This window comes from Manis javanica, chromosome 9 (assembly GCF_040802235.1).
Source record: "Manis javanica isolate MJ-LG chromosome 9, MJ_LKY, whole genome shotgun sequence".
In the NCBI taxonomy this organism is placed as follows: domain Eukaryota; kingdom Metazoa; phylum Chordata; class Mammalia; order Pholidota; family Manidae; genus Manis; species Manis javanica.
The window spans coordinates 51,131,600-51,156,280 of record NC_133164.1 but is presented as its reverse complement, the minus strand read 5'-3'; the positions used below and the strand labels follow the sequence as shown (position 1 = coordinate 51,156,280).

Here is a 24,681-nt window from a genome sequence, read left to right as displayed (position 1 = left end):
TACTTGTTTTTACTACTTTTGTTTTATTTTAATTTTGTACTTGCTTGGTAAGTGATTGATCTGCTACCATTACTGTGGGTTTATTTTCACTAGTGAAAACTATTTAGACTTAAAATTTCCATCTATAGAAGTCCCTTTACATATCCTGTAATGCCAGTTTAGTGGTTATAAATTCCTTCAGCCTTCATTTATCTGGGAGATGTTTAATCTCTCCTTTAAATATGAATGATAATCTTACTGGATAGAGAAAGTCCTTCTGTTTCAATACTTTGAATATTTCATGCCACTCTCTTCTGGCCTGTGAAGTTCCTGCTGAAAGTCTCATGATACAGTCTGATGGGGTTTCCCTTATAAGTAGTCTTTTATTCTCTCTTTGGCTGCTTTCAGTACCCTCTCATTATCCTTAATCTTTGTCATTTTGATTATTATATGTCTTTGTGTGTCTTCCTGGGGTTCCTTGTGTTAGGGGCTTTCTGAACTTCCATGACCTTGGTGTCTTTTACCCAGATTGGGGAAGTTTTCAATCATTATTTCCTTAAAGAGACTTTCCTTATGTTTGTCTCTCTTTTCTCCTTCTGGTACCCCTATTATGCAAATACTGCCTCATTTGAAGTCACACAGCTCTCTTAGCATTCTGTCACTTCTAGAGATTTTTTTTTCTGTCTGTTTCCCAGCTTACTTGTATTCCTGTTCTCTAATTTCCATCTCATTGGTTGTCTCCTCTACTTGGAGCAATTTATTATTTATTCCCTCCATTGTATATTTTATTTCAGTTACAGCTCTTTTATCTTTTTGTTGAAGTTCTCCCTGAGATTTTCAATGCTTTTCTACAGATCAGTGGGCATATTTATGGTTGTTACTTTGAAATCTTTATTAAGAAGATTGGTGATCTCTGTTTCATTTAGTCCTCTTTCTGGTGTCTTATCCTACAGTTTTGTTTGGAACATACTTCTCTGCCTCCTTATTTTGTCAGGGTTTCTGTGTTTTCTTCCTTTGTATTAGATGGATCCTCTATGCTTCCTGGTCTAGAGAGTAATGGCTTTATGAAGAAGGCATTCTGTGATGCCCAGAAGCTCCAAGACTACTCTCCAGTGCCTGATTGTCTGTTGTGGTGGGGCCCCAGTTGCTGATGGTGGGCTATGGGCAGGGCTGGTTTTCTGTCTGTTGGCCAGGAGTGGTCTGTTTCAAGCCACAGTGGATGGCAGTTTGCAGAGCAGAGCAGCAGTGCTTCTGCTGGGAGCATTGTGGGTGGTGCTGCCCTCTGTCTGCCCTGCAGTGATAGTGAGGGCTGCTGCATTGACAGGTGGGTGGAGCAGTCATGCAGCACTGGGCAGGGTGGCCCACAGGAGGAAGAAGTGCTCAGAGCTGGCTTCTGCAGGTGCCCCCCCTTGTTGGACTGAGACAGGGCCCAGGAAGCTGGGAAAGCCTCCTTCTGCCTGCCAGGCAGCAAATCGTCCTTCTGCCTCTCAGGTAGCAAAGTCTGACACTGCTGTGCTGAGTAGGCTGGCACTCCAGCTGGACACAGGGAAGTGCCTGGCAGCAGGAATGGAGTGTTTGGGGCTCCTGGGAGTGCCCAACCTGTTGGGCCAGTAGATGGTTGGGGAAGTTTCATCCATGTGGAGAAAGCTCCATCCAACCCTCAACCCTCTGGCACCCCTCCAGCCGCTGACAGATCTTTCAAAGTGTCACCTCTGTTTTGGGTCTCAGCAGGACCAACAGAGTGTGCCTGTCCTGCACAAGCCACTGGAGTCTCAGCCTCCCGGAGTGCTCCAACTCTCCCTGTTGTCCAGCCCCACTAATCACCAGAACCCAATGCAATGCAGACTTGTGTTCCCAGAGCGCATCTCCAGGACCAGGTGTGCAGAGTTCCTGAGTGCCTATCCCCTCCCTTCTTTGTTCCTTTACCTCCCACCTGTGGCCTGGGATGGGGGAGGGCTGAGGTCCTGATTGATCATGGCTCTGCCACTTTACCCTTCTTTGTGTAGTCTTCTCTTCTTCACCAGGTGTAGGTGGTCTGTTCTGCAGTTATCGGAGTTAGTTGCATTTGCTATAGTTTCTTCCTTGGTGTGTGTGTGTGTGTATGTGAAAGGAGGTTTCCTCCTTGCCTTCCTACTCCGCCATGTTTCCCCACAAGATACTCTAACTGTAGTATCCTGTCTGTCTTTGAGAACCAAGATTCTCCATATGGAAGACAAGAGATACTAAAGTAATAAAGAAGAGGTTGTGATTGTGAGTTTACACGGGAAGTATCAGTTGTCAAGGACTGCGAATGGTCTAAGATTTTGCTCATGAGCTAACAGGTTAGTGTGCTGCGGTTTCATGGGTCACAAATGAAGGACACTTTATTACTAACGGTAATTGCAGTGACCAGAATATCACCATTTTTGTGCTGGTTCTGTTAACCCCACATGCCACAGAACTCAAAGAAGTCCAGATGATTCCTTACAGGAGAGGAACCCTGAGCTTAGGGATCTTGAGTCTTTTAATGGGAAGAAAGCATGCTTGCCCGCTGGCTGTAGAAGGAGATACTGTGTCTGTCTTCCAAAGTTGTAAGTGAACTTGTTCTTTGGTCTGGAAGGAGGTGTTATCTCCAAAGCTGTTCACTATACCAAAACCCTTAAAAAGATAGCTCTGGAACAAAATGGTAGGCACTGCCTTACTTACAAGATGTGCAGAAATGTAAGAAACTGATAGAGAATTGTTTCCCAACATCAGTATGAATTCATGGGGGGTATTTCCTATCTCTTCCCGCTGGAAAGGTCTAGAAACAATGACCAACCCAGTTGGTCATTTCATAGTGCCCAGATATGAAAATATTGAAATATTATTTCTCTCTCAAAGGAACTAGGGCTTCTTGGAAAAATGACTGATTCCAGGTCTGGGGCAAGAAATGTTCAAAATAATCCTGGAACATGTTGTTATACCGTAACAAGAGACATGTTATGAGAATTTGGAAAGTGACTTGAAGAGGCTCCCATTGGTCAAAAAATGGGACAAGTTGCGCTTCACTAATAATAATTGCAATTGATTTAAACATGCTAGAGTGTTCAAATTCTTGAATTTATAATGATTTTAAAAAATAATTGGCCATCTTCAGAGGATTAAAAGGACCTAAATTCATTGTATTGCCAAAATATATATATATATATATATATAGGTAAAACTGAAAAAGGGTCAGAGTCAACGAACATTATCCTTCCCTTCCTATATAACTGTGTCATTGGGTAATCAAATAGTAGACAAGGAGAAGTGTCTCTTTATAAATTTATTTTAACTAGTAAGTGAGAAAGAAATGATAGAATTAGACTATCACCATTTTACAACCCCCAATACATTTAGCATCAAAGGAGACCATAAAAAAAGAGACAGCCAGACTTTGTAGGCCTCTTGTAGTCTTGCCAAAGAGGTCAAGCTGGTTTCTGATCCAGTCTCTGGACCCAGCAGCCAATTGCAGTCAGTTCAGAGGGCAGAAGAACAGATGCAACTGCACAAAGGGTATGCAGTCAGCAAAACCAGACTGTGGGAAATCCTACAGGACAACAGTGCAGGGTCTTCAACAGACAGTTTGTAGCAAACAAAATGATGGATGATGAATTTATAGATTAAGAGATTTGAAAGACATACTGAACTTTTTTAAATGGAAAAGACTAAGCTATCATGCCTACACAGCACATGTATGTAATAAATTATAGTAAAGGAATAAAAGTCAGGATAATGGTTACTCATGAGAATGGGAGGAAATTATAACTAGGAAAGGGCATATAGAAGGAGTTTGGGAGAGACTGACAAAGTTCTTTTTCTTGATCTTGTGGCCATTAAACCATACTTTTGATCCACATGGTTTTCTGTATGTATTTTATAATAAAAAGGTATTTTTAAAACATATCCAGAAGGAAGAAGCTATCCTCAGCATTATGATTTTTTTTTTGTGCCTATCATCCTGGCCCAGAGACAAGCAAAAGCTGTTTCAATAGAGGACCTATAGAATTAGTCATCATTATCAAATTATCATGTTATCAAGCAGTTTTATCTATGGCACTATATTAGCCTAAGATTGCAGAGGATGTTTCAATGCAGAAAACATCACAGTATTTTTTTAGTAGTATTTTCATAAAAGTAAAATTTGTTCATTATAGGAAATTTAGAAACAAATAAGTATGAAAAGTAAAATAAAATATATACTGGTTTTATGTTCCCCAGAGATAACCATAAATAATACTTTGGTATGTTTTCCTTTATGTATTAATAGATTTAAATTGGGAAATGTAGTTTTGTACCTACTTTAGGTTCTCACCTCAGGCTCTGTACTCACATTCAGGCCTTAGAAGATCCTGATTGCTTTCAAAGTGGAATTCATTAATATTTCTGCATATTTTTTTTTCCTAGGTGGGCTTCATCATGCAGCTGCCCGAATTTCTGGTGACAGTGTCTATAGGCATTTGAAGTATGAAGGTGGGATTCACCGAGTTCAACGAATCCCAGAGGTGGGCCTGTCTTCAAGGATGCAGCGTATCCACACAGGAACAATGTCTGTTATTGTCCTCCCTCAACCAGATGAGGTATCCTCACCAGGTGGCATTGAAAACTCATTCCCTGTAAATGGACATGGTGCCAGAAAGCCTTAGCCCCTAGGAAAGCCTGTGGCTTTCAGGGTTCTAGACTGAACTTTAGTCTCTGCTGGGAAATCTTAAGTCTTTCTCAGGTAAAGTTGTCCTTGTGATCCATGACCAAGATGTTTTGTTTTGTTTTAAATAGAATTCTCTTTTCTTCACAAAACAGAATCCACAAAGTTTTTAAAATATGTTGCTTAAGTTTTATCTTAAGAAAAAAATGAATTCCACAGATAGTATCTTGAGGTCAGTGATACAATGTCTATATGGGGTCTATATCTTGTTATTTGAATAGAGCCTTATCTCTATATTTTTCTTTTTTCTAACCCTTCTTAAAAAATTCATTTAAGCATACAGAAAGTTGAAGGATACCATACTGAAAATTTGTATAACCTTCATCTGGAGTCAGTAATTATTTACATTTTGCCACATTTGCAGATTAGTATATATATATATATGTATATACATTTTTTTAATGAACCGTAAAGGATATAGCAAACACTATGAGTCATTATCCCCAAACCTTTGACTTACATATCCTTTGAATAGCTCATTCTCCTATAGAAACTCAATACCATTATCTATGAAAGTCAACCATAATTCTATAATATGGTTGTCCACAAAAATCTCTTGTGTTCTGGCAACTCACAAAATATTCTGCACTCCAAATGTGTGGGTTTTTTTCCCCACCAAGCAGTACTTCAGTTCTCTATGGATACCAAGTGGGTGTCCTACAATTCAACTCAATTCCGATACCATCTACCTGGAGATAGAGTCAGATCTCACAGGCTAAGGCTCAGCCCTCAGGGCTGCCACCCCTTCCACATGAGACGCTGATGACAAGTTCAGGTAGTCACTGTGCTTCTGACCAAATGGCTGTAAGTCAGCAGGCTCCCACAACCTCCTCCTGAGGTCTGATGATTTACTGAAGGGACTCACAGAACCCAGGAAAACTATTTATGTACTAGATTACTGATTTATTACAAAGGAAACAACTCAGGAATAGCCAGATGAAGAGATACATAGGACAAGTATGTGGGAGAGGTGCAGAGCTTCCACTTCCACACCCTCTCCAGGCTCGCCACCCTTCCATTACTTCCACATGGTCACCAACCTGGAAATTCTTAGAACTCTATACTTTGGGGATTTTTATGGAGGCTTCCATACATAGGCATGACTAAATGACTGGACACTGGAGATTAATTCAACTTCCAGCCCCTCTCCCCCTCCTTGGCTGAGCTGAAAGGCACATGGTTGGTTCCCCTGGTAGTCACCCTCCCTCCCTTGGTTATCTAGGGGCTTTCCCAAGCCCACTCATTCACATAAACTGTGGTTGGAAAGGGATTGTTGTGAATAACAAAAGACAGCTTTATCACTCCTATCACTTAGGAAATTCCAGGGGTTTTAGGACCTCTATGTGAGGATCTTACTCCTCATTTCTGCCACCCCATTCCTACCTAACCCCTTGTTGTCTTCATATCCTTGATAATTAAACTCATTTAGTGGAGCTTCATTTTCTAAAAGAACAAGGTCTTATTCTCTTACTTGACATTTAAAATTCTTTGTGTATTATTAATTCAATTTTTATGTTCAGAATTAGGTAGTTTCTGCAACTATTGCACGTAATATCCACATATTTGCAATCTACTTAATATACTATAACCACAAGAAATGGGAAATTACTCTTCATCCCTTTAGTGTTTACTGAAATTTAAAAGCAACCAACACTGGCCTACTGTAAAAAAAGCCATATAATCTTTTTTCTTTACAGCATAATACTCATTTTAGAGGAAACAATGGAACAACCAAGTTGTATATTAGATTCTAACCTTGACCCAGTTACTTTTCAGAGAGGAAAATCATACTTGCAGTTCTTCATTCAAGCAGGTAAATGATATATGCAGAACAAAATGTTAAATCTCCCCTCAAAAAACAGCTGCCATAACAAATTTACCAAAAACTTGGTGGCATAAAACAATAAAAATGTATTCTCTCAGGTTCTAGAGACCAGCGATCTAAAGTCAAGGTATTGGCAGGGCCATGCTCCCTCCAAAGTTTCCAGGGGAGAATCTTCCTTTGCCTCTTCCAGAAGAGCATCTCTAGGTATTCCTTGGTTTGAAGCTGTACAGCTCCAATCTCTGCCTCTGAATTCACGTTCTTCTCCTCTACTCTCCGCTAAGTGTCTCTTATAAGGACAGTCATTGGATTTAGGGCCTGTCTGAATAGCCCAGGATGATCTCGTCTTATTAAATCAATTACATCTACAACAACCCTTTTTCCAAATAAGGTTCTGGTACTTAGAACATGCATATATCTTTTTGGGTGTTCCCTTTCAGTCCACAAGTGAGCACGTACACACACACAGTCAGTTCTCACTATTCACAGTAGTTAAGTTCTGAAAAGTCACTGAGAACACTTAGTTAGCGAATACTGAACCATTTTTCCTAGGGGAAATATAATCTAACATAGATTATAATCTTAATTCCTAAAAACAACCCTTTATATTACAAAAGAGGAAATGAGGTTCAGAAGTGTTAGTGACTTGCCCGAGGCTGCCTCATTGACACGTGCCAGAGTTAGGATTCAAACCCAGTCCAGCCGGCCCCAAAGCTGGAGCTTCTCACACTATACTGCCCCCTCCTGTCTTCATCCTCTGGTCACACTGAAACAAGAAAACAGTGTCACCTTGTTGGACCTCAGCTAGGCACATGCATGTGGAGAGCAACTTGAACTTTTTGGTGCTCTGTGCATGTCTACATGACTGAAAGTGCTGCAGTAATTGATTTGAGAGAACAAATAAATTTTAGCGAGTTGGTAAATTTGCAAATACAGAATCAGGAAGTAATGAGGATCAACTTCATATATATATACATACATGTATGAACATACATATATATATTTTGTTTATTTTCTACCTAATCTGGCTTTGTGGGATGATGAATGATGAAACTTGAAAGACTGCATGAATCAGTGACCTCATAACCTCATAAATCAGTGTTAAAAAATAGCTTCCATTGAAATAGAGTTTATGGTTCTTTCTCTGATATTTTACCTGTTAGTCTAGTAGTTCTGTCTTACAACATAAAACACTACAGTATATTTGAAAAATCTTGGAATAAATTAAGTATTAAAATATTCATTGAGTGTGGAATTTACATATGGGTTATACCTTTCATTCTAGGTAGATGTGAAAGTGGACCCCAAGGATCTGCGAATAGATACATTTCGAGCCAAAGGAGCAGGGGGTCAGCACGTTAATACAACCGATAGTGCTGTCAGACTTGTTCATGTCCCCACAGGTAAGCAAGTCCCTTTGCTTTTGTACTTTACCCCCTTTTTCACGTCTTACAAAACTATTCAGCATTTAAAGGAGATAGTCCAATGTTAGTGTCTGGTTTCTTGCACATACCCTTTAATGTTGCCACTGGGGTCATAGGTCATAGGTCCCCAATGTGTTCACATTTTCCTCTGTTTGGAAGAGGTACCTCTCTCAAAGGACGCAGACAGTAAGTGAACCTGTTCAGAGAAGCTGCCCAGGTAGGCTGGACAGTAGTGAGCAACCAGAGGTGCCCCAGTCTAAAAACAAACCGGAAAGTAGTATTAGACATGCCACTACAATGGAGTTTGCAGTCAGCCTACAGGGAGAGAAAAGATCACCATTAGGCTCTGCTGTATTCAGGCTATTATTTTGAATATTGGTAATTTTGGTATACTATGAGGTAGTTTACAGTCCTTAATGTGGTTTTCAACATTTCTATCACTTTTCGGATTTTTAAACTTTTTTCAAACTTTAAAATTTTCTTTTCTTTTTAAAATTAATTTTTACGTTAAACAGATGTGATTTAAAAAATTCAATGGTAAAGTCCTCTAACAAAAAACAACAGCTCCCTGGAGCTCTTCTTTCTACCCCTGCCTCCTTTCTTGACCATAAATTCCCATTATTGACAGGCAACCACTTTAAACTCTTTTATTTTATTTTATTTTTTTGTTGTTCATTTTATTTATTTATTTTTATTTTATTTATTTATTTATTTTATTTTATTTTTGCGAGGGCATCTCTCATATTTATTGATCAAATGGTTGTTAACAACAATAAAATTCTGTATAGAGGACTCAATGCACAGTCATTAATCAACCCCAAGCCTATATCTCAACAGTCTCCAATCTTCTGAAGCATAACAAACAAGTTCTTACGTGGTGAACAAGGTCTTACATAGTGAATAAGTTCTTACATGGTGAATAGTGCAAGGGCAGTCATCACAGAAACTTTCAGTTTTGATCACACATCATGAACTATAAACAATCAAGTCAGATATGATTATCCGTTTGATTTTTATACATGATTTATATATGAATCCCACATTTCTCCCTTATTATTATTATTATTATTATTATTTTTAAATAAAATGCTGAAGTGGTAGGTAGATGCAAGATAAAGGTAGAAAACATAATTTAGTGCTCTAAGAGGGCAAATGTACATGATCAGGTCTCTGCCTATAGACTAAGTATTAATCCAAGTTAGACAAGGGCAACAAGATATCCACGGATGCAGAAGATTTCTCTCAAAACAGTGGGGGTGAGGTTCTAAGCCTCCTCTCTGTTGGTCCCCAATTTCTCACCTGATGGCCCCCCTGCGACTGTGCCTATCTTAGGTTGTTCCTCCCTTGAGGAATCTTACCTGTCTCTGGCTAACCAGTCATCTTCTGGGGCCATACAGGGAAATATAAAGTTGGTAAGTGAGAGAGAAGCAATATTCTTTGAAAAGGTTAGCTTTTTACTTCTTTGCAGTTTTATGTCCTGTGGCTTCTATGCCCAGCATTTGTCTTGAGGTATCTTTACCACTTGAAAGAATTATGATACTCGGTAATTTTCGATATGAGGCATGAATTCTACTAAAGGGTTGTAATTAGGAAGGAAGAAGAAAAGCTAAACAAGTAGCAGACGGAAGAAAACATGGAAAGATTGATTATTTCTTTGATATATCTTCTTGTAGAGTAACATATGCATGTATAGGTTTTAAGCTACCAATTAAATTGCGCACATACATTACTTTAAACTCTTTTAACTTTTTTTCTAGTAATTACTTCAATGTTTCTAAATAATAATGTGTTCCACTGATCAATTAGTTATTAGATTACATACTGACTTCTTAACATAGATGAGAATTTGGCTCTCTTTCAATATCCTCTTTTCCTATTCCTAATATATTTATATTTTGGCAAAATTAATCTTCACTGTTTTTATTTAAGAAGCAGGTAAACAGTGTTCACTGCTGAGCCAAGTAGTATAAAGGTATCCCCGCTTTTCAAAAATTAGCATTACGCCAGTTCGCTTTTCAGACTTACATGATTAGTACCTGTTTTCACTAACCAGAAGAAATCCCAACAGGATTTTCATTTTTACAAAAAAAGTCCAAAATCAGTAGTGTTCAGCATTTGTTTTTCAGTAAGCCCTTAAAGAGGCAGGGTGTACCCCAAACTGAGAGTGGCCCCACCAAGCTCCCTCCCCAAGAACCACTCTCAGCATCAAGCCACCTTATCTTTGAACTGTGTCTTTTAGCATCTGTGCTTTATCTTGATTTATTTTATGTGTCTGTTAGCATAATATATCCTAAAGTATCAGAAAAGCCTAAGAGAGGTTGTTTTTTGGGTCTGGGAATGCTCAAAATTTTTTTCCATACTAATTAATGATAATTCCATCTTTGCTTTATGCTATTTCGGCTTAGAAAACGTTTCATACAAAGTCTCACTTTCAAATAACAGAAAACCTGTACTATGATTTCTTTTCCTAAAGTCAATAATTACTTCATGGTTTTTTCATTTGCTTAGTTTTCTTTGACTTTTAAGTCTCCGTACATCTTCCAAAGCTCTGTAAAATGAAATCAACCCAGTTTTCTGCAGGGTTAATGCTTTGCCATGACACCTCTGGCAGAGCTCTCTCCATTATCATGCTCCAGTCTGAATGAGTTACTCTCTAGGGCTGCCACCACAGAGATGTCCAGGTCACTAAGTTGGGGAATTCCCGTAATCTCGTACTCCATGTTGGAGCCTCCTGCTTCTTGGATCCCATTCATTTCCCTTTGTTTTACTCTGTCATTTCAGTGACACTCATCTCTAAGTGGCTTCTCAGAAAGGATGGGTTGGCATAAATGTTTAAGATATTATATATCTGAAAATAGCTTTATTCTAACCTCACACTTCACGGATCATGAACACTTGCTTGGAAACCATTTCCACGTGGGACACTTAAGGCTTTTGTCATTCATTGTCTTTGTTGCTTTCAGTTTGGAGACTCATGCTCTTCAGTTCTGAAAAATTTTTTTCAATAATATCCTTACTAACCATTTTTTGTTCTTCCTGGGATTTCTATTAGTTGTTAGACCACTAGATTTATTGCTGAATTTTCTTTTTTTTCCTCTTACATTATATATGACTTTGTGTTTTCATTCTTCTAACACATCCACTGAATTTTAAAAATTTATTCTTTTTCTTAATTTTCAAAAGCTCTTATTGTTGAAATTGTCCCTGTTTCATAGCATCCTTTTGTTATCTTGTTGATGCATTTTTTCTTTTATTGCTCAAGTATATTAATTTTAGTTTCCCTCTACTTCCTACAATGTCTCTGTTTCCTCTGAGTTAATTTTTTTTTGTTTGTCTCAGTCTTACTTTCATGTGGGAAATGTCTAGGGATCCTTGGCTGTCTATACACGTTCAAGAGTAAGGTTCAAAAGCTCTGAGTATATGGGTGCCACTTACCCACCAGTAAGTTTCACTGTAGGGCATTTAGGCAATTAATCAGCTTTTTTATTAGGGACCCCTGAAAGTCAGTGTTTATAGATCCTTTATTTTGGGTAGTTTTCTCCTGAGGAAGATCCTCCAGAATACATCTAAAGCGTAAGGTCAATGTCTCACTCTTCAATAAGCAAACTTTTACTTACTTCCTCTTATTTTCAGTCCCATGCCTCATACTTGTCCTTCTTTGTACCTAACCTCAAATCTAAAACTTCCCTATTTAATTCTCTAAGGACTGTATACCTCCTGCCTCCTATAGATTGAGGGAAACAACTTGAAGATCTACTTCAAGACTTTCTGTTTTTAGTCCCTAGATCCTTAACCTTCTCTTCTGAAATACCTGGTGGCTCATTTCCTAAGCCTGTCAGGTACTTAGCAGGGCAAATTGGCTGGTTTCTGATCAGCGTCTGTCTCTACAGATGAGACCTAACTCCCTTCTGCTAAGTCATTTATCATTCTTCTATCCACTTTCTTTTAGAATTGTGTTTGGGGGGACTAACACACTTCATTTATTTCAGAAGGACTCTTGTGTTTCTGTTTCCTGTTCTTGTATTAGTGTGATTTTTAAAAGAAAGAATAGTCCATCTTGAAATCATATGTCACTTCTAAATCTTAAATTCATTTTTAGCCAGTTATTACTTATACTGTTAGTAATCGCAGAAGTTAACCTAAATATCCAACAACAGAATAATTTTATGTTTCTTTCAAGTTTTCTTTATTGATCTTTGTTCCACAGAAAACTGTAAAAACTTAGAATATATACATGAGCAAGGGAACAGAAAACATCCATAACCGTACCTACTAACCATTGTTGGTTTATATCTTTGGTGTATATCCTTTTGAACTCTTTTCTATGCACATAGAAATACATCCTTTTTTTAAATCAAATATGAGATTATAGTTTTATAGCTTACCATAATTTACCTAAGAAATCCACAAATTCTTAGATACTTAACGTGTTTCACTTCAACCCTGTATTGTGGGATATTGTTGTAAGCAGTCCAGAAAAGAAATTGAAAAGCTTAAGAGGATAAAACTTAGAATGAGAAAAAGTAAGGTAAGTGGTGATAAAAATTCCGACAAAAATAACCAAAATACTTTAAAACATGTTACAGGATTTTTAAAACCATGCTATGCAGTCATAAATTACTGACTGCACAAAAGGTGATTGATTTTTCTGCTGCCAGACTTAGCTTGGGCCAAGTTAATTTTTAGCCACTTAGATCTGGTTCTTTGATTTAGAAGTTTAAGAAGCCTTAAGGTTTACTGTCAAACCTTCCCTTAGGCAAGGCACGTCAAGGCCTACTAACTCTTATTAATCCATGCAATTATGAGCAAGTGATTTCTTGAGTTTACTTCATACTTTGAGGTTTGCCATGTTTTCAGCATCTACTGCAAGAAATACCCAATGTTTCTTCATTTCTTCAATCCCAAGACCCTTAGAGTATGAACTGTGTCCCTGCTAGAATAGAAAGTGAGAACTATAGGTCATTTTCCCATTTCTCCTGGTACCTGGGCTCTGATGAATCACAGTTTTTCTAACCTACTGCTTCTGAATAACTGCATTTTTCTACCATTAGAAGATTGGTTCAATTAGGGTATGGTTAAATGTATTGTTCAAGGAAAAGTTACTTTTTTTTGGTAAAATTTATCAAAATGAAGATGAAAGTAAATTAATATTTGTGCTTGGAAAAAGGCAAGTTTTTTAGTTTGCTGCCAGTTGGTGAGGGAAAGTGGGCTTCTGTAATTCTTACCCTGTCTTCCTTCATCATCACAGATTCTGGATACCACCTATTCTTCGAAATCAGATTTAATCTCTTCTATAAGTTTGAGCTTTTAAAGTTAAGTCATTGTTATTTAACCTATATGATTTATGTCATCTAATCTAAGAACCCATCAATTGAAAGACATGTCACTGTTATATTACTAAACAGAAATCTAAACTATACCACCAATTAAGTTAGGACATGCCAATGATTATATAAGATACATTCCAGTTTCAGAGATGTTAAGCTATTTTTAATGGGCTTCTTAAATAAAAATTTTGGGTTTTTTTCTCACTTATAATTGAAAATCTTTTAAGTAATATATGTAGTTATTCAGCAAATACATATTAAATATACACTTGGTACTATTGCTACTTAGAATTTTGGAATCTCCTGTAAAGTACTGAAACAACACCCAGAAAACTTACTTTTTCCAAAGTCCTTTTGCAGTTTTTTAACACCAGTACCTTATTTCAATAGCTCTTCTATTATTACTCAGTATGCCTTCCCCCAACAAATTCTCTATTCCTAAGAGAATACTTAGGGTTAAATACTCCTCTATAGAAAGTATATTAAAATATACGGTCAAGTGATTTCCTTGGAATTACTGAGTGGTAAGTAAATTTTAAGCTAAAAGGTCTAGCCTCAACCACTCAATAGGAAGAGTGCAGGTTTTTTACCAATAATCAGTGTGGGTCAGCCAACAAGAAGAGGACTTTGAAGGGAAGCTTATGAATGTCTGGCCATCTTAAACACAATTATCATATATTTTTGGGTGGTACAAAAAGATACCAGATTCAAGACAGTTCCAGGCAAGTGCCTGGAAGATGGAAGCAAGTTGGTGCCCCAGCCCAAACACATGGCTGTGGTAAAGTAAAATTAATAGAGGTGAAAACTAGGTGCTCTACTAAAAACTAGGTATAGATTATTGTAGCTCATTTAGACAGGGTGAACATAGTTTGGAGAGTAGAATTTTATAGAAAAAAATTTAAATCTCCACCAAAATAGTTACTGCCATATCAGTGCAACTGGCCTAAGCTAATAGGGTTTGGGTTTTTTAATTTTGGTGGTTCAGAAAGAAAAGAACTTTCTACCTCTAATGTACCCAGAAGCAGTATTGGATACACACCTTCTTTTTAAAAAAAATTTTTTTTAAGGTATGATTGATATACACTCTTATGAAGGTTTCACATGAAGAAACAATGTGGTTTCTTCATATTCTCAAGTCCCCACTGACACCCCAATGCAGTCACTGTACATCAGTCCAGCAATATGCCACAGATCCATTATGTGCCTTCTCTGTGCTACACTGTTCTCCCCGTGATCCCCCACACCATGTGTACTAAACATAATACCCCTCAGTCCCCTTCTCCCTCCCTCCCTACCTGCCCTCCCACACCTCTCCTCTTTGGTAACCACTAGTTCATTCTTGGAGTCTGTGAGTCTGCTGCTCTTTTGTTCCTTCAGTTTTGCTTCATTGTTATACTCCACAAATGAGGGAAATCATTTGGCATTTGTCTTTCTCCTCCTGGCTTATTTCACTGAACATAATGTCCTCCAGCTCCATCCATGTTGTTGCAAATGGTAGGATTTGTTTCTTTCTATGGCCGAATAGTATTCCATTGTGTATATGTACCATGTCTTCTTTATCCATTCATCTACTGATGGACACTTAGGTTGCTTCCATATCTTGGCTCTTGTAAATAGTGCTGCAATAAACATAGGCTATTCTTTGGGTAAATTCCAAGGAGTGGGATTCCCCGGTCAAATGGTATTTCTATTTTTAGTTTTTTGAGGAACCTCCATATTGCTTTCCACAATGGTTGAACTAGCTTACATTCCCACCAGCAAGTAGGAGGGTTCCTCTTTCTCCACATCTTCCCCAGAATTTGTTGTTCTTAGTCTTTTTGATGCTGGCCATCCTAACTGGTGTGAGGTGATATCTCATTGTGGTTTTAATTTGCATTTCCCTGATAATTAGCGATGTGGAGCATCTTTTCATGTGTCTGTGGGCCATCTGAAATTCTTCTTTGTAGAAGTATCTGTTCATATCCTCTGCCCATTTTTTAATAGGGTTATTTGCTTTTTGGGGGTTGAGGCATGTGAGTTCTTCATGTATTTTGGATGTTAACCCTTTGTCGGATATGTCATTTACAAATATATTCTCCCATACTGTAGGATACCTTTTTGTTCTGTTGATGGTGTCCTTTGCTGTACAGAAACTTTTTAGTTTGATGTAGTCCTGTGAGTTCATTTTTGCTTTTGTTTCCCTTGCTCGAGGAGATGTGTTCAGGAAGAAGTTGCTCATGCTTATATTCAGGAGATGTTTGCCTATGTTGTCTTCTAAGAGTTTTATGGTTTCATGATTTACATTCAAGTCTTTAATCCATTTTGAGTTTACTTTTGTGTATGGGGTTAAACAGTAATCCCATTTCATTCTCTTGCATGTAGCTGTCCAGTTTTGCCAACACCAGCTGTTGAAGAGGCTGTCATTTCCCCACCGTATATCCATGGCTCCTTTATCATATATTAATTGACCATATATGGTTGGGTTTATATCGGGGTTCTCTAGTCTGTTCCATTGGTCTATGGGAATGTACTTGTGCCAATACCAAATTGTCTTGATTACTGTGGCTTTGTAGTAGAGCTTGAAGTTGGGGAACATAATAACCCCAGCTTTATTCCTCCTTCTCAGAATTGCTTTGGCTATTCGAGGTCTTTTGTGGTTCCATGTGAATTTTAGGATAAATATATTGAATAGAAGTGGGGAAAGTGGGCATCCTTGTCTTGTTCCCAATTGTAAAGGAAAAAGCTTTGAGCTTCTCACTGTTAAGTATTAACGATTTTCTCTAGTTCATTGAACTATGCTGTTGGTATTTTGATAGGAATCGCATTGAATCTATAGGTTGCTTTAGGCAGGATGGCCATTTTGACAATATTAATCCTTCCTATCCATGAGCATGGGATGTGTTTCCATTTATTTGTATCTTCTTTAATTCCTCTCATGAGTGTCTTGTAGTTTTCAAAGTATAGGTCTTTCACTTCCTTGGTTAGGTTTATTCCTAGGTATTTTATTCTTTTTGATGCAGTTATGAATGGAATTGTTTTCCTGATTTCTCTGTCTGCTAGTTCATTGTTAGTGTGTAGGAATGCCACAGATTTCTGTCTATTAATTTTGTATCCCACAACTTTGCTGAATTCAGATATTAGATCTAGTAGTTTTGGAGTGGATTCTTTAGGGTTTTTTATGTGCAATATCATGTCATCTGCAAACAGGGACAGTTTAACTTCTTCCTTGCCAATCTGGATGCCTTTTATTTCTTTGTGCTGTCTGATTGCTGTGGCTAGGACCTCCAGTACTATGTTGAATAGAAGTGGGTAAAGTGGGCATCCTTGTCTTGTTCCCGATCTTAAAGGAAAAGTTTGAGCTTCTCGCTGTTAAGTATGATGTTGGCTGTGGATTTGTCATATATGGCCTTTATTATGTTGAGATACTTGCCCTCTATACCCATTTTGTTCGGAGTTTTTATCATGAATGGATGTTGAATTTTGTCAAATGCTTTTTCAGCATCTATGGAGATGATCATGTGTTTTTTGTCCTTCTTTTTGTTGATGTGGTGGATGATGTTGATGGATTTTTCAGGGATTGTACCATCCTTGCATCCCTGGAATAAATCCTACTTGATCATGATGGATGATCTTTTTGATGTATTTTTTAATTCAGTTTGCTAATATTTTGTTGAGTATTTCTGCATCTGTGTTCATCAGGGATATTGGTCTAATTTTCTTTTTTTGTGGTGTCTTTGCCTGGTTTTGGTATTAGAGTGATGCTGGCCTCATAGAATGAGTTTGGAAGTGTTCCCTCCTCTTCTATTTTTTGGAAAACTTTAAGGAGAATGAGTATTAGGTCTTCACTAAATGTTTGATAAAATTCAGCGGTGAAGCCATCTGGTCCAGGAGTTTTGTTGTTAGGTAGTTTTTTGATTACCAGTTTGATTTCATTGCTGGTAATTCGTCTATTCAGATTTTCTGTTTCTTCCTGGGTCAGCCTTGGAAGGTTGTATTTTTCTAGAAAGTTGTCCATTTCTTCTAGGTTATTGAGTTTGTTAGCATATAATTTTTCATGGTATTGTCCAATAATTCTTTGTATTTCTGTCGTGCCTGTAGTGATTTTTTTCTGTTTATGTGTGTAGACTCTCTTGTTTTCTTGATAAGTCTGGCTAAGGGTTTATCTATTTTGTTTATTTTCTTGAAGAACCAGTTCTTGCTTTCATTGATTCTTTCTATTGTTTTATTCTTCACAATTTTATTTATTTATGCTCTAATCTTTATTATGACCCTCCTTCTACTGACTTTGGGCCTTATTTGTTCTTCTTTTTCTAGTTTCATTAACTGTGAGTTTACACTGCTTATATGGGATTGTTCTTTTTTCCTGAGGTAGGCCTGTATTGCAATATACTTTCCTCTTAGGAAGGCCTTGGCTGTGTCCCACAGATTTTGCGGTGTTGAATTTTTGTTGTCATTTGTCTCCATATATTGCTTGATCTCTGTTTTTATTTTGTTATTGATCCATTGGTTATTCAGGAGCATGTTGTGAAGCCTACATATGTTTGTGGGCTTTTTCATTTTCTTTGTGTAATTTATTTCTAGTTTCATACCTTTGTGGTCTGAGAAACTGGTTGGTACAATTTCAGTCTTTTTGAATTTATTGAGGCTCCTTTAGTGGCCTTTTATATGATCTATTCTTGAAAATGTTCCATGTGAACTTGAGAAAAATATGTATTCTGCTGCTTTTGGGTTTAGAGTTTTGTAGATGTCTGTTAGCTCTATCTGTTCTAATGTGTTGTTCAGTGCCTCTGTGTCCTTACTTATATTCTGTCTAGTTGATCTGTCCTTCAGAGTGAGTGGAGTGTTGAAGTCTCCTAGAATGAATGTATTGCATTCTATTTCCCCTTTTAATTCTGTTAGTATTTGTTTCACATATGTAGGTGCACCTTTGTTGGGAGCATGGATATTTACAATGGTTATATCTTCTTGTTGGATTGACCGCTTTATCATTATGTAATGTCCTTCTTTGTCTCTTGTGGCTTTCTTTGTTTTGATATCTGTTTTATATGATACTACAACTCCTGCTTTTTTCTCTCTATTAGTTGCATGAAGTATCTTTTTCCATCCCTTCACTTTTAGTTTGTGTATGTCTTTGGGTTTAAAGTGAATATCTTGTAGACAGCATGTAGATGGATCTTGTTTTTTTTATCTTTCAGTGACTCTGTGTCTTCTGATTGGTGCATTCAGTCCATTTACATTTAGGGTGATTATCGATAGGTATGTACTTATTGCCATTGCAGACTTTAGATTCATGGTTACCAAAGGTTCACAGTTAATTTCCTTACTATCTAAGAGTCTGACTTAACTCGCTTAATATGCTATTACAAACACAATCTAAAGATTCTTTTCTTTTTCTCCTCCTTTTTCTTTCTCTTCCATTCTTTATATGTTAGGTATCATATTCTGTATGCTTTGTGTATCCCTTGATTGACTTTGGGGATAGTTCATTTAACTTTGCATTTGCATAGTAATTAGCTGTTCTGCTTTCTTTACTGTGGTTTTATTACCTCTGGTGACAGCTATTAAACCTTAGGAACACTTCCATCTATAGCAGTCCCTCCCAAATTGACTGTAGAGATGGTTTTTGGGAGGCAGATTCCCTCAGCTTTTGCTTATCTGAAAATTGTTTAATGCCTCCTTCAAATATAAATGATAATCTTGCCGGATAAAGTAATCTTGGTTCCAGGCCCTTCTGCTTCATTGCATTAAATACTTCATGCCACTACCTTCTGGCCTGTAAAGTTTCTGCTGAGAAGTCTGATGTTAGCCTGATAGGCTTTCCTTTGTATGTGATCTTATTTTTCTCTCTGCCTGCTTTTTATAGTCTGTCATTATCCTTTATCTTAGCCATTTTAATTACTGTATTTCTTGGTGTTGTATTCCTTGGGTCCCTTGTGTTGGGAGATCTGTGCATCTTCATGGCCTGAGAGACTATCTCCTTCCCGAGATTGGGGAAGTTTTCAGCAATTACCTCCTCAAAGACATTTTCCATCCTTTTTTCTCTGTCTTCTTCTTCTGGTATCCCTATAATGCGAATATTGTTCCGCTTGGATTGGTCACACAGTTCTCTCAGTATTCTTTCATTCTTAGAGATCCTTTTTTCTCCCTGTGCCTCAGCTTCTTTGTATTCCTTTTCTCTAGTTTCTGTTTCATTTATCATCTCCTCTACCATATCTAATCTGCTTTTAATACCCTCCATTTTGCTCTTCAATGATTGGATCTCCAACCAGAATTCATTCCCGAGTTCTTGAATATCTTTTCTTACCTCCATGAGCTGTTAATGATTTTTATTTTGAACTCCCTTTCAGGAAGATTCATGAGGTCAATGTCATCTTTCTCAGGAGTTATATTAATTTTAATCTGGACCAAGTTCCTTTGGCGTTTCATGTTTGTATATGGCGCCCTCTAGTGTCCAGAAGCTCTATTCTGGAGCTGCTCAGCCCCTGAAGCAATGTTGGGGGTCGCAGGGGAGCGGTACTGGTGCCTGGGGGGAAGAAAGAGCTGTTTCCCACTTCTTGGCTGCTATGCCTGTCTCCACTGCCTGAGCCAGTGGGCCAATCACACAGGTATAAGATTTTGTCCCAGTGCAGCCAGATATGGATCCTTGCTTTCCACAAGTGACTGGAATCTCAGTCTCTCCAGGAAGTCTGCCTGTCTTAGCTTTCCAACCCCATAATCATGAGAGCATCATGAAAGCACCATGAAATGTAGGTTTGTGCTCCCAGAGCAGATCTCTGGAGCTAGGTATTCAGCAGTCCCAGGCCTCCACTCTCTCCCTGCCCAGTTTCTCTTCCTCTCACAGGTGAGCTGGGGTGGGGGAAGGGCTTGGGTCCCACCAGGCTACAGCTTTGGTTATGTTAGCCTTTTCCATGAGGTCTGCTCTTTTCTCCAGGTTTATGCAGTCTGGCACAGTCCTCTTGTTGATCTTTCAGGATTAGTTGTATTAAGTATGTTTTCATATTATATGCGGTTTTAGAAGGAAGCCTCTGTCTCACCTCTCATGCCGCCATCTTTAATCCCCCCAGACTTTCGGAATGGTAGCTGCAGAGTTAAGAATAGACTAGCTTGAAGTCTCGAGGGCTCACCATTTCCAGGCTAGGTTTGAGTTAGGCTAGCTAGGCTGCACAATGGGCCAAATCCAGAAGTTGGCTAATGAAAATGTGTAGTCAGATGTGTTGATTTACCAGATTTAGAACCAAAATAATTCAGAACTATTCACTATAAACTCTTCTTTTTCAAGAGTTTGAGTAGTTTTGTTTCACTGGTTTGTATATAGAAATTCATTTCTAAAACACCAGCTCTGTATTTGTGACTCGAAGGGGAAAAGCTGAGTTCTCCTTGAGAGAGAGAGGGAAGGGAGCAGCACACAGGGTGACAGCAGGTTGCTTTTTGCTGAGCTGCAGAAGCATCCAGATGAGCTCCGAGGGAGAGGCAGAGTCTGAGAACAAAAGTGCATGTGACCACCTGAGGGGCTCCTGCTTTCAGTCTCCTCCTCTGAACTGTCTCACTTAGATTCCGAAATCTGAATAGCAATCTACCACTGTGACCTTTATAATACAGGCAGAGTTTCTGAAGTATGCTAAATCTGAAATGTTTTTAATTCCTTGTGATCTTTTCCTGACTAACCTTTTCCCTTTTACAATGTTCCTTAGTCGTATCTTTTTTTTCCCTCGAATTTTATTGAGATATAATTAACACCTTAATTCTATCTTAATTTGGCTTTTTGAAGCTACAGTTTACCTCTGACCCCTGTTATTTTTCAGGACTTGTAGTAGAATGCCAACAAGAACGGTCACAGATAAAAAATAAAGAAATAGCTTTGCGTGTGTTGAGAGCTAGACTGTACCAGCAGATTACTGAGAAAGACGAGTGTCAACAACAAAGTGCTAGAAAACTGCAGGTAAGACTGAATTTAGTGTAATAAGTTAATGCCTCTGCATAAAATTCATCATTTTATTTAGAAAATGTAGTTTTTGTTCTTCATTGAATGGAAATATTTTAGAGCATAGGAAATATGCCCATTTGTAAATAAGGAATAATGTGGACTGACATGTGGACTGACAGATGATGGCTAAACTTGGACATGCCAGTTTGCAATGGATAGGTGAGATATGTATAAATCCAAAATGATTTCCTAGTTGCTTCCCTCCAGTATTTATATCATAACTGCCTTGAGAGGAAATTGGTTAAAAGACAAAATCATTTTCTGAAACCTAAGATTTTCAGATTTTTATTTAAAAATGATCCTTTTATTAACTAACATTAACTCTATGTGAGACTAGAAATAAATGGCACTGCAAAAAATTGGTAACAGGATTACTACTGATAGAGTCTGGGAGAATGGGTAGAAGAGATTTATTTTTTACCATATACTCTTTTGTACTTTTTAAATTTTGTACCATATACATGTATAGTATTATTTATTCAAATATACAAATAGAAGAGTTCTAAGCCAAATGGAAAAATGTCATTGTTTTAAGTAAACAAAGTATTATAGGATTTTAAACCCTAAAACAAGTAAAGTTTGTCTTTAAGTGAGGGTAGAAAAGAAAGTAATAACTGGTCTTTTGTGTTCTGTGCAGATAGGTATGCTGCAGTAAATTTGGAAGATTTTTTGGACTTTTAGGATAATGAACTGTATAAACCTAAACATTAGTCATTTTGCCTAGATATCCTAGTCTTTTCATACTTTTGCCATTCTAGCTTTTCTTACCCACATTCTAAATTACAGGTAGTAAAAGTGACAGGATAAATAACATATTAATCCTCTCTTCATGATAATCTTAGATTGTGCTGCAATCAGTATACACATGCAGGTGGGAATGCTCATTTTTAAACCATTATTTCTTAGCATCTAAGTGATAACATAAATACTATGAATCTTCCTGCCATATTTGAATAAATAAAAGACACTGGGATTTATTTGCCATTTGATTTTTGGTGCTAGATGTTCCACACAGTGAGTTTTTTTAACTGATTCTCTTTACTTAATTGTCTTTTTTTTTCTTTTTTTCTTGGAATAAAGTTAATATACAGTATTATGTTGGATTCAGATGTACAACATAGTGATTCAATAATTATACACATCCGACATGCTTCACACAGTAATTTTTATACTAAGTATTCAAGATTGACCTGAGTCAAATTGTATGTATGTCTTTAGTAATCTGCTCTGAGGTACCAGAAAAGACCTCTGTACCCCCAGATTACCTTCTCCATCTGTGTGAAATTTTTTAGTAGATATGTCTAATGCTTTAAAGGTTTTTTTTTCAGTTAGTGTATACAGCAGCTTTTATAGGGAAGGCATTATGCCAGGTTTCATTTATCACCTGAAGAGCTTTGTAGATGTATAAGCCACACCCCCAGAGGTTCTGATGTTACTGATCTGGGTGGGGCTGTGGGATTAAAATGGTGCTTTGAGACAGTAGTTTCCAAACTTGGCTCATTGCAGAATGGATGGCCTGGGGAATGTTCCAAACATACATAGTCCCTTAGTATGTCTGAGGTTAGGCTTTTTGGTATCTTTAATAATTAAAAGTTCTCCTGATGGTCAGCTATTTTTAGAAACGTAGCTTCATATCACTTGCCTTCAAGGTTAAGAAAATAAGTTATAGAAATGTCCTTTTTTAATCTTAAAAAGTGAAAGTGAGTGAGAGAAGATAGTACTTTTGTCTTGTGCTGGGGAGGTAGGAGAGATGAGCCAACGAACAAGAATACAAAAAACCATAGCGTAAGGCAGACTCTCGTGTGCTGTGAGGAAGATGCCAAATGTCGGGGGTTTCACAGAGGAAGGGAACGTATTTCAGTTGTTGCTACCAGGAAAGGCAGGGGTGGCAGGAGAGTGTTAGGGAAGGGCATCCCTTGAGATGAATGTTTTAGCTGAGTTAACAGATATGCACATAATGATGATATGGTATAATAAGTGACATTATAGAGGCTCACATGATTTTCAGAAATGACGTTGGGAATGTTGGCTACCTGATGAAGTACCTCAAATGCTGAGTTGAGGTGTATCTTCTGAGTAGACAGGAAAGAACCAAAGAAGAAAATGTATCAAAAAACTATTTTAGGAAGACTATAACCATGGCAGCAAAATGTAAGCAGAGAAATGGTTTTTACGGGAATGTAGATGAAAGTAATGAACCCTTGAATGATAGGTAGAAATGGGAAGGACAGGATATAACAAGAGACTCTTGAAACCATTGGAAATGCACGGTTAGGGAATGGGATGGGTTGAAGGTGGTATCTCCTCCAGTGCCTATACCAAAGCCTGCAGATAGTAATAAGCTCCCATGAAATTTTTGTTCAGTTGCAGGATGTCAGAATTTCCTACTTGAATCAAAGGGAATGTGGTGATGTCATTTATAGAAACCAGAAGGAAGAGTTGGGGTGCAAAGATAATTTGGTTTTAAGTACTTGGAGTTTGAAATACCAAAGAGGCATTAACTCTTATTCCGTAACTAAGCTTCACAAACCTAATAGCCTTAAACATTATGTTCTGCACATTCTTGTTCCTTGTCACTTTGTATATATGACTTTTAAAAAAATTTAAAGTGTTACAGAAAAGTCATCTACAAGTACTTCCCTCTTGTAATAAAGGTAATTATAAAGTTCAAATGTGAATTGCTTTCTGTTATGGCACAGGTGGGAACAAGAGCCCAGTCAGAGAGAATTCGGACATATAATTTCACCCAGGATAGAGTCACTGATCACAGGATAGCTTATGAAGTTCGTGATATTAAGGTAATATTCTTCATGTGCCTTTGATTTTCAAAGAAAGTATAGTAAAATTCTAGAGTGTTATAATATTATAATATCTAAGATACTACCAAGTAATTTAAACTCATTAAACCAGTTTATGTTAGTACCCTAAAATTTGCAAACATATGTATTAGTTTGCTGGTAAAAAGTATCTTTATGCTAGTTTGAAACAGTTGTCTTTTCAATTCCAGATTCTTTGTTATGTAGTCACAGTGCATTAATATTCAGTATGCGTATATACATGTGTATCAGTTATCTATTGCTGTATAATGACTTATGCAAACTCAGTGGCTTAAAATAATAGCTATTAATTATCTCATGGTTACTGTAAGTCGGAGATCTGGGTACAACAGAGCAGAGTTCTCTGCCCTCAGCTCCTAAAGACTGCTCACAGTTAGTTGCATGCTAGGTGGCCCCCTCCATGGCACTCTCCCACTTTGAATCTTTTGCAGGAATGGCTCAGACCTTTTCAAGGGCTCACCTGTTTAGGTCAGGCCCACCTAGATAATACTCCTTTTGATAAACTGCAAGTCCCCAGAGTGATATGATACTCACAGCTTCTGTCTGCACTTAAGGGAAGGGATTCTACAAGGTGTGTACACCAGGGGGCGTCTTAGAATTCTGCCTACCGCAATATGTATTCAT

At 37.7% G+C, this 24,681-nt stretch overlaps 1 protein-coding gene across 3 annotated transcripts in view; it reads left to right on the top strand.

Moving 5' to 3' along the window:
• MTRF1 (mitochondrial translation release factor 1) overlaps positions 1-24,681 on the top strand; it is a 50,264-nt gene that overhangs the window by 19,899 nt on the left and 5,684 nt on the right. For 2 of the 3 annotated variants that reach the window (XM_037022864.2, XM_037022866.2), the window contains 4 exons: positions 4,387-4,559; positions 7,792-7,909; positions 21,039-21,175; positions 23,920-24,018. In XM_037022864.2, coding sequence (XP_036878759.1) covers positions 4,387-4,559; positions 7,792-7,909; positions 21,039-21,175; positions 23,920-24,018 — 527 coding nt within the window. The remainder of the gene's footprint in view (positions 1-4,386; positions 4,560-7,791; positions 7,910-21,038; positions 21,176-23,919; positions 24,019-24,681) is intronic. The other variant, XM_037022867.2, reaches the window with a different exon arrangement.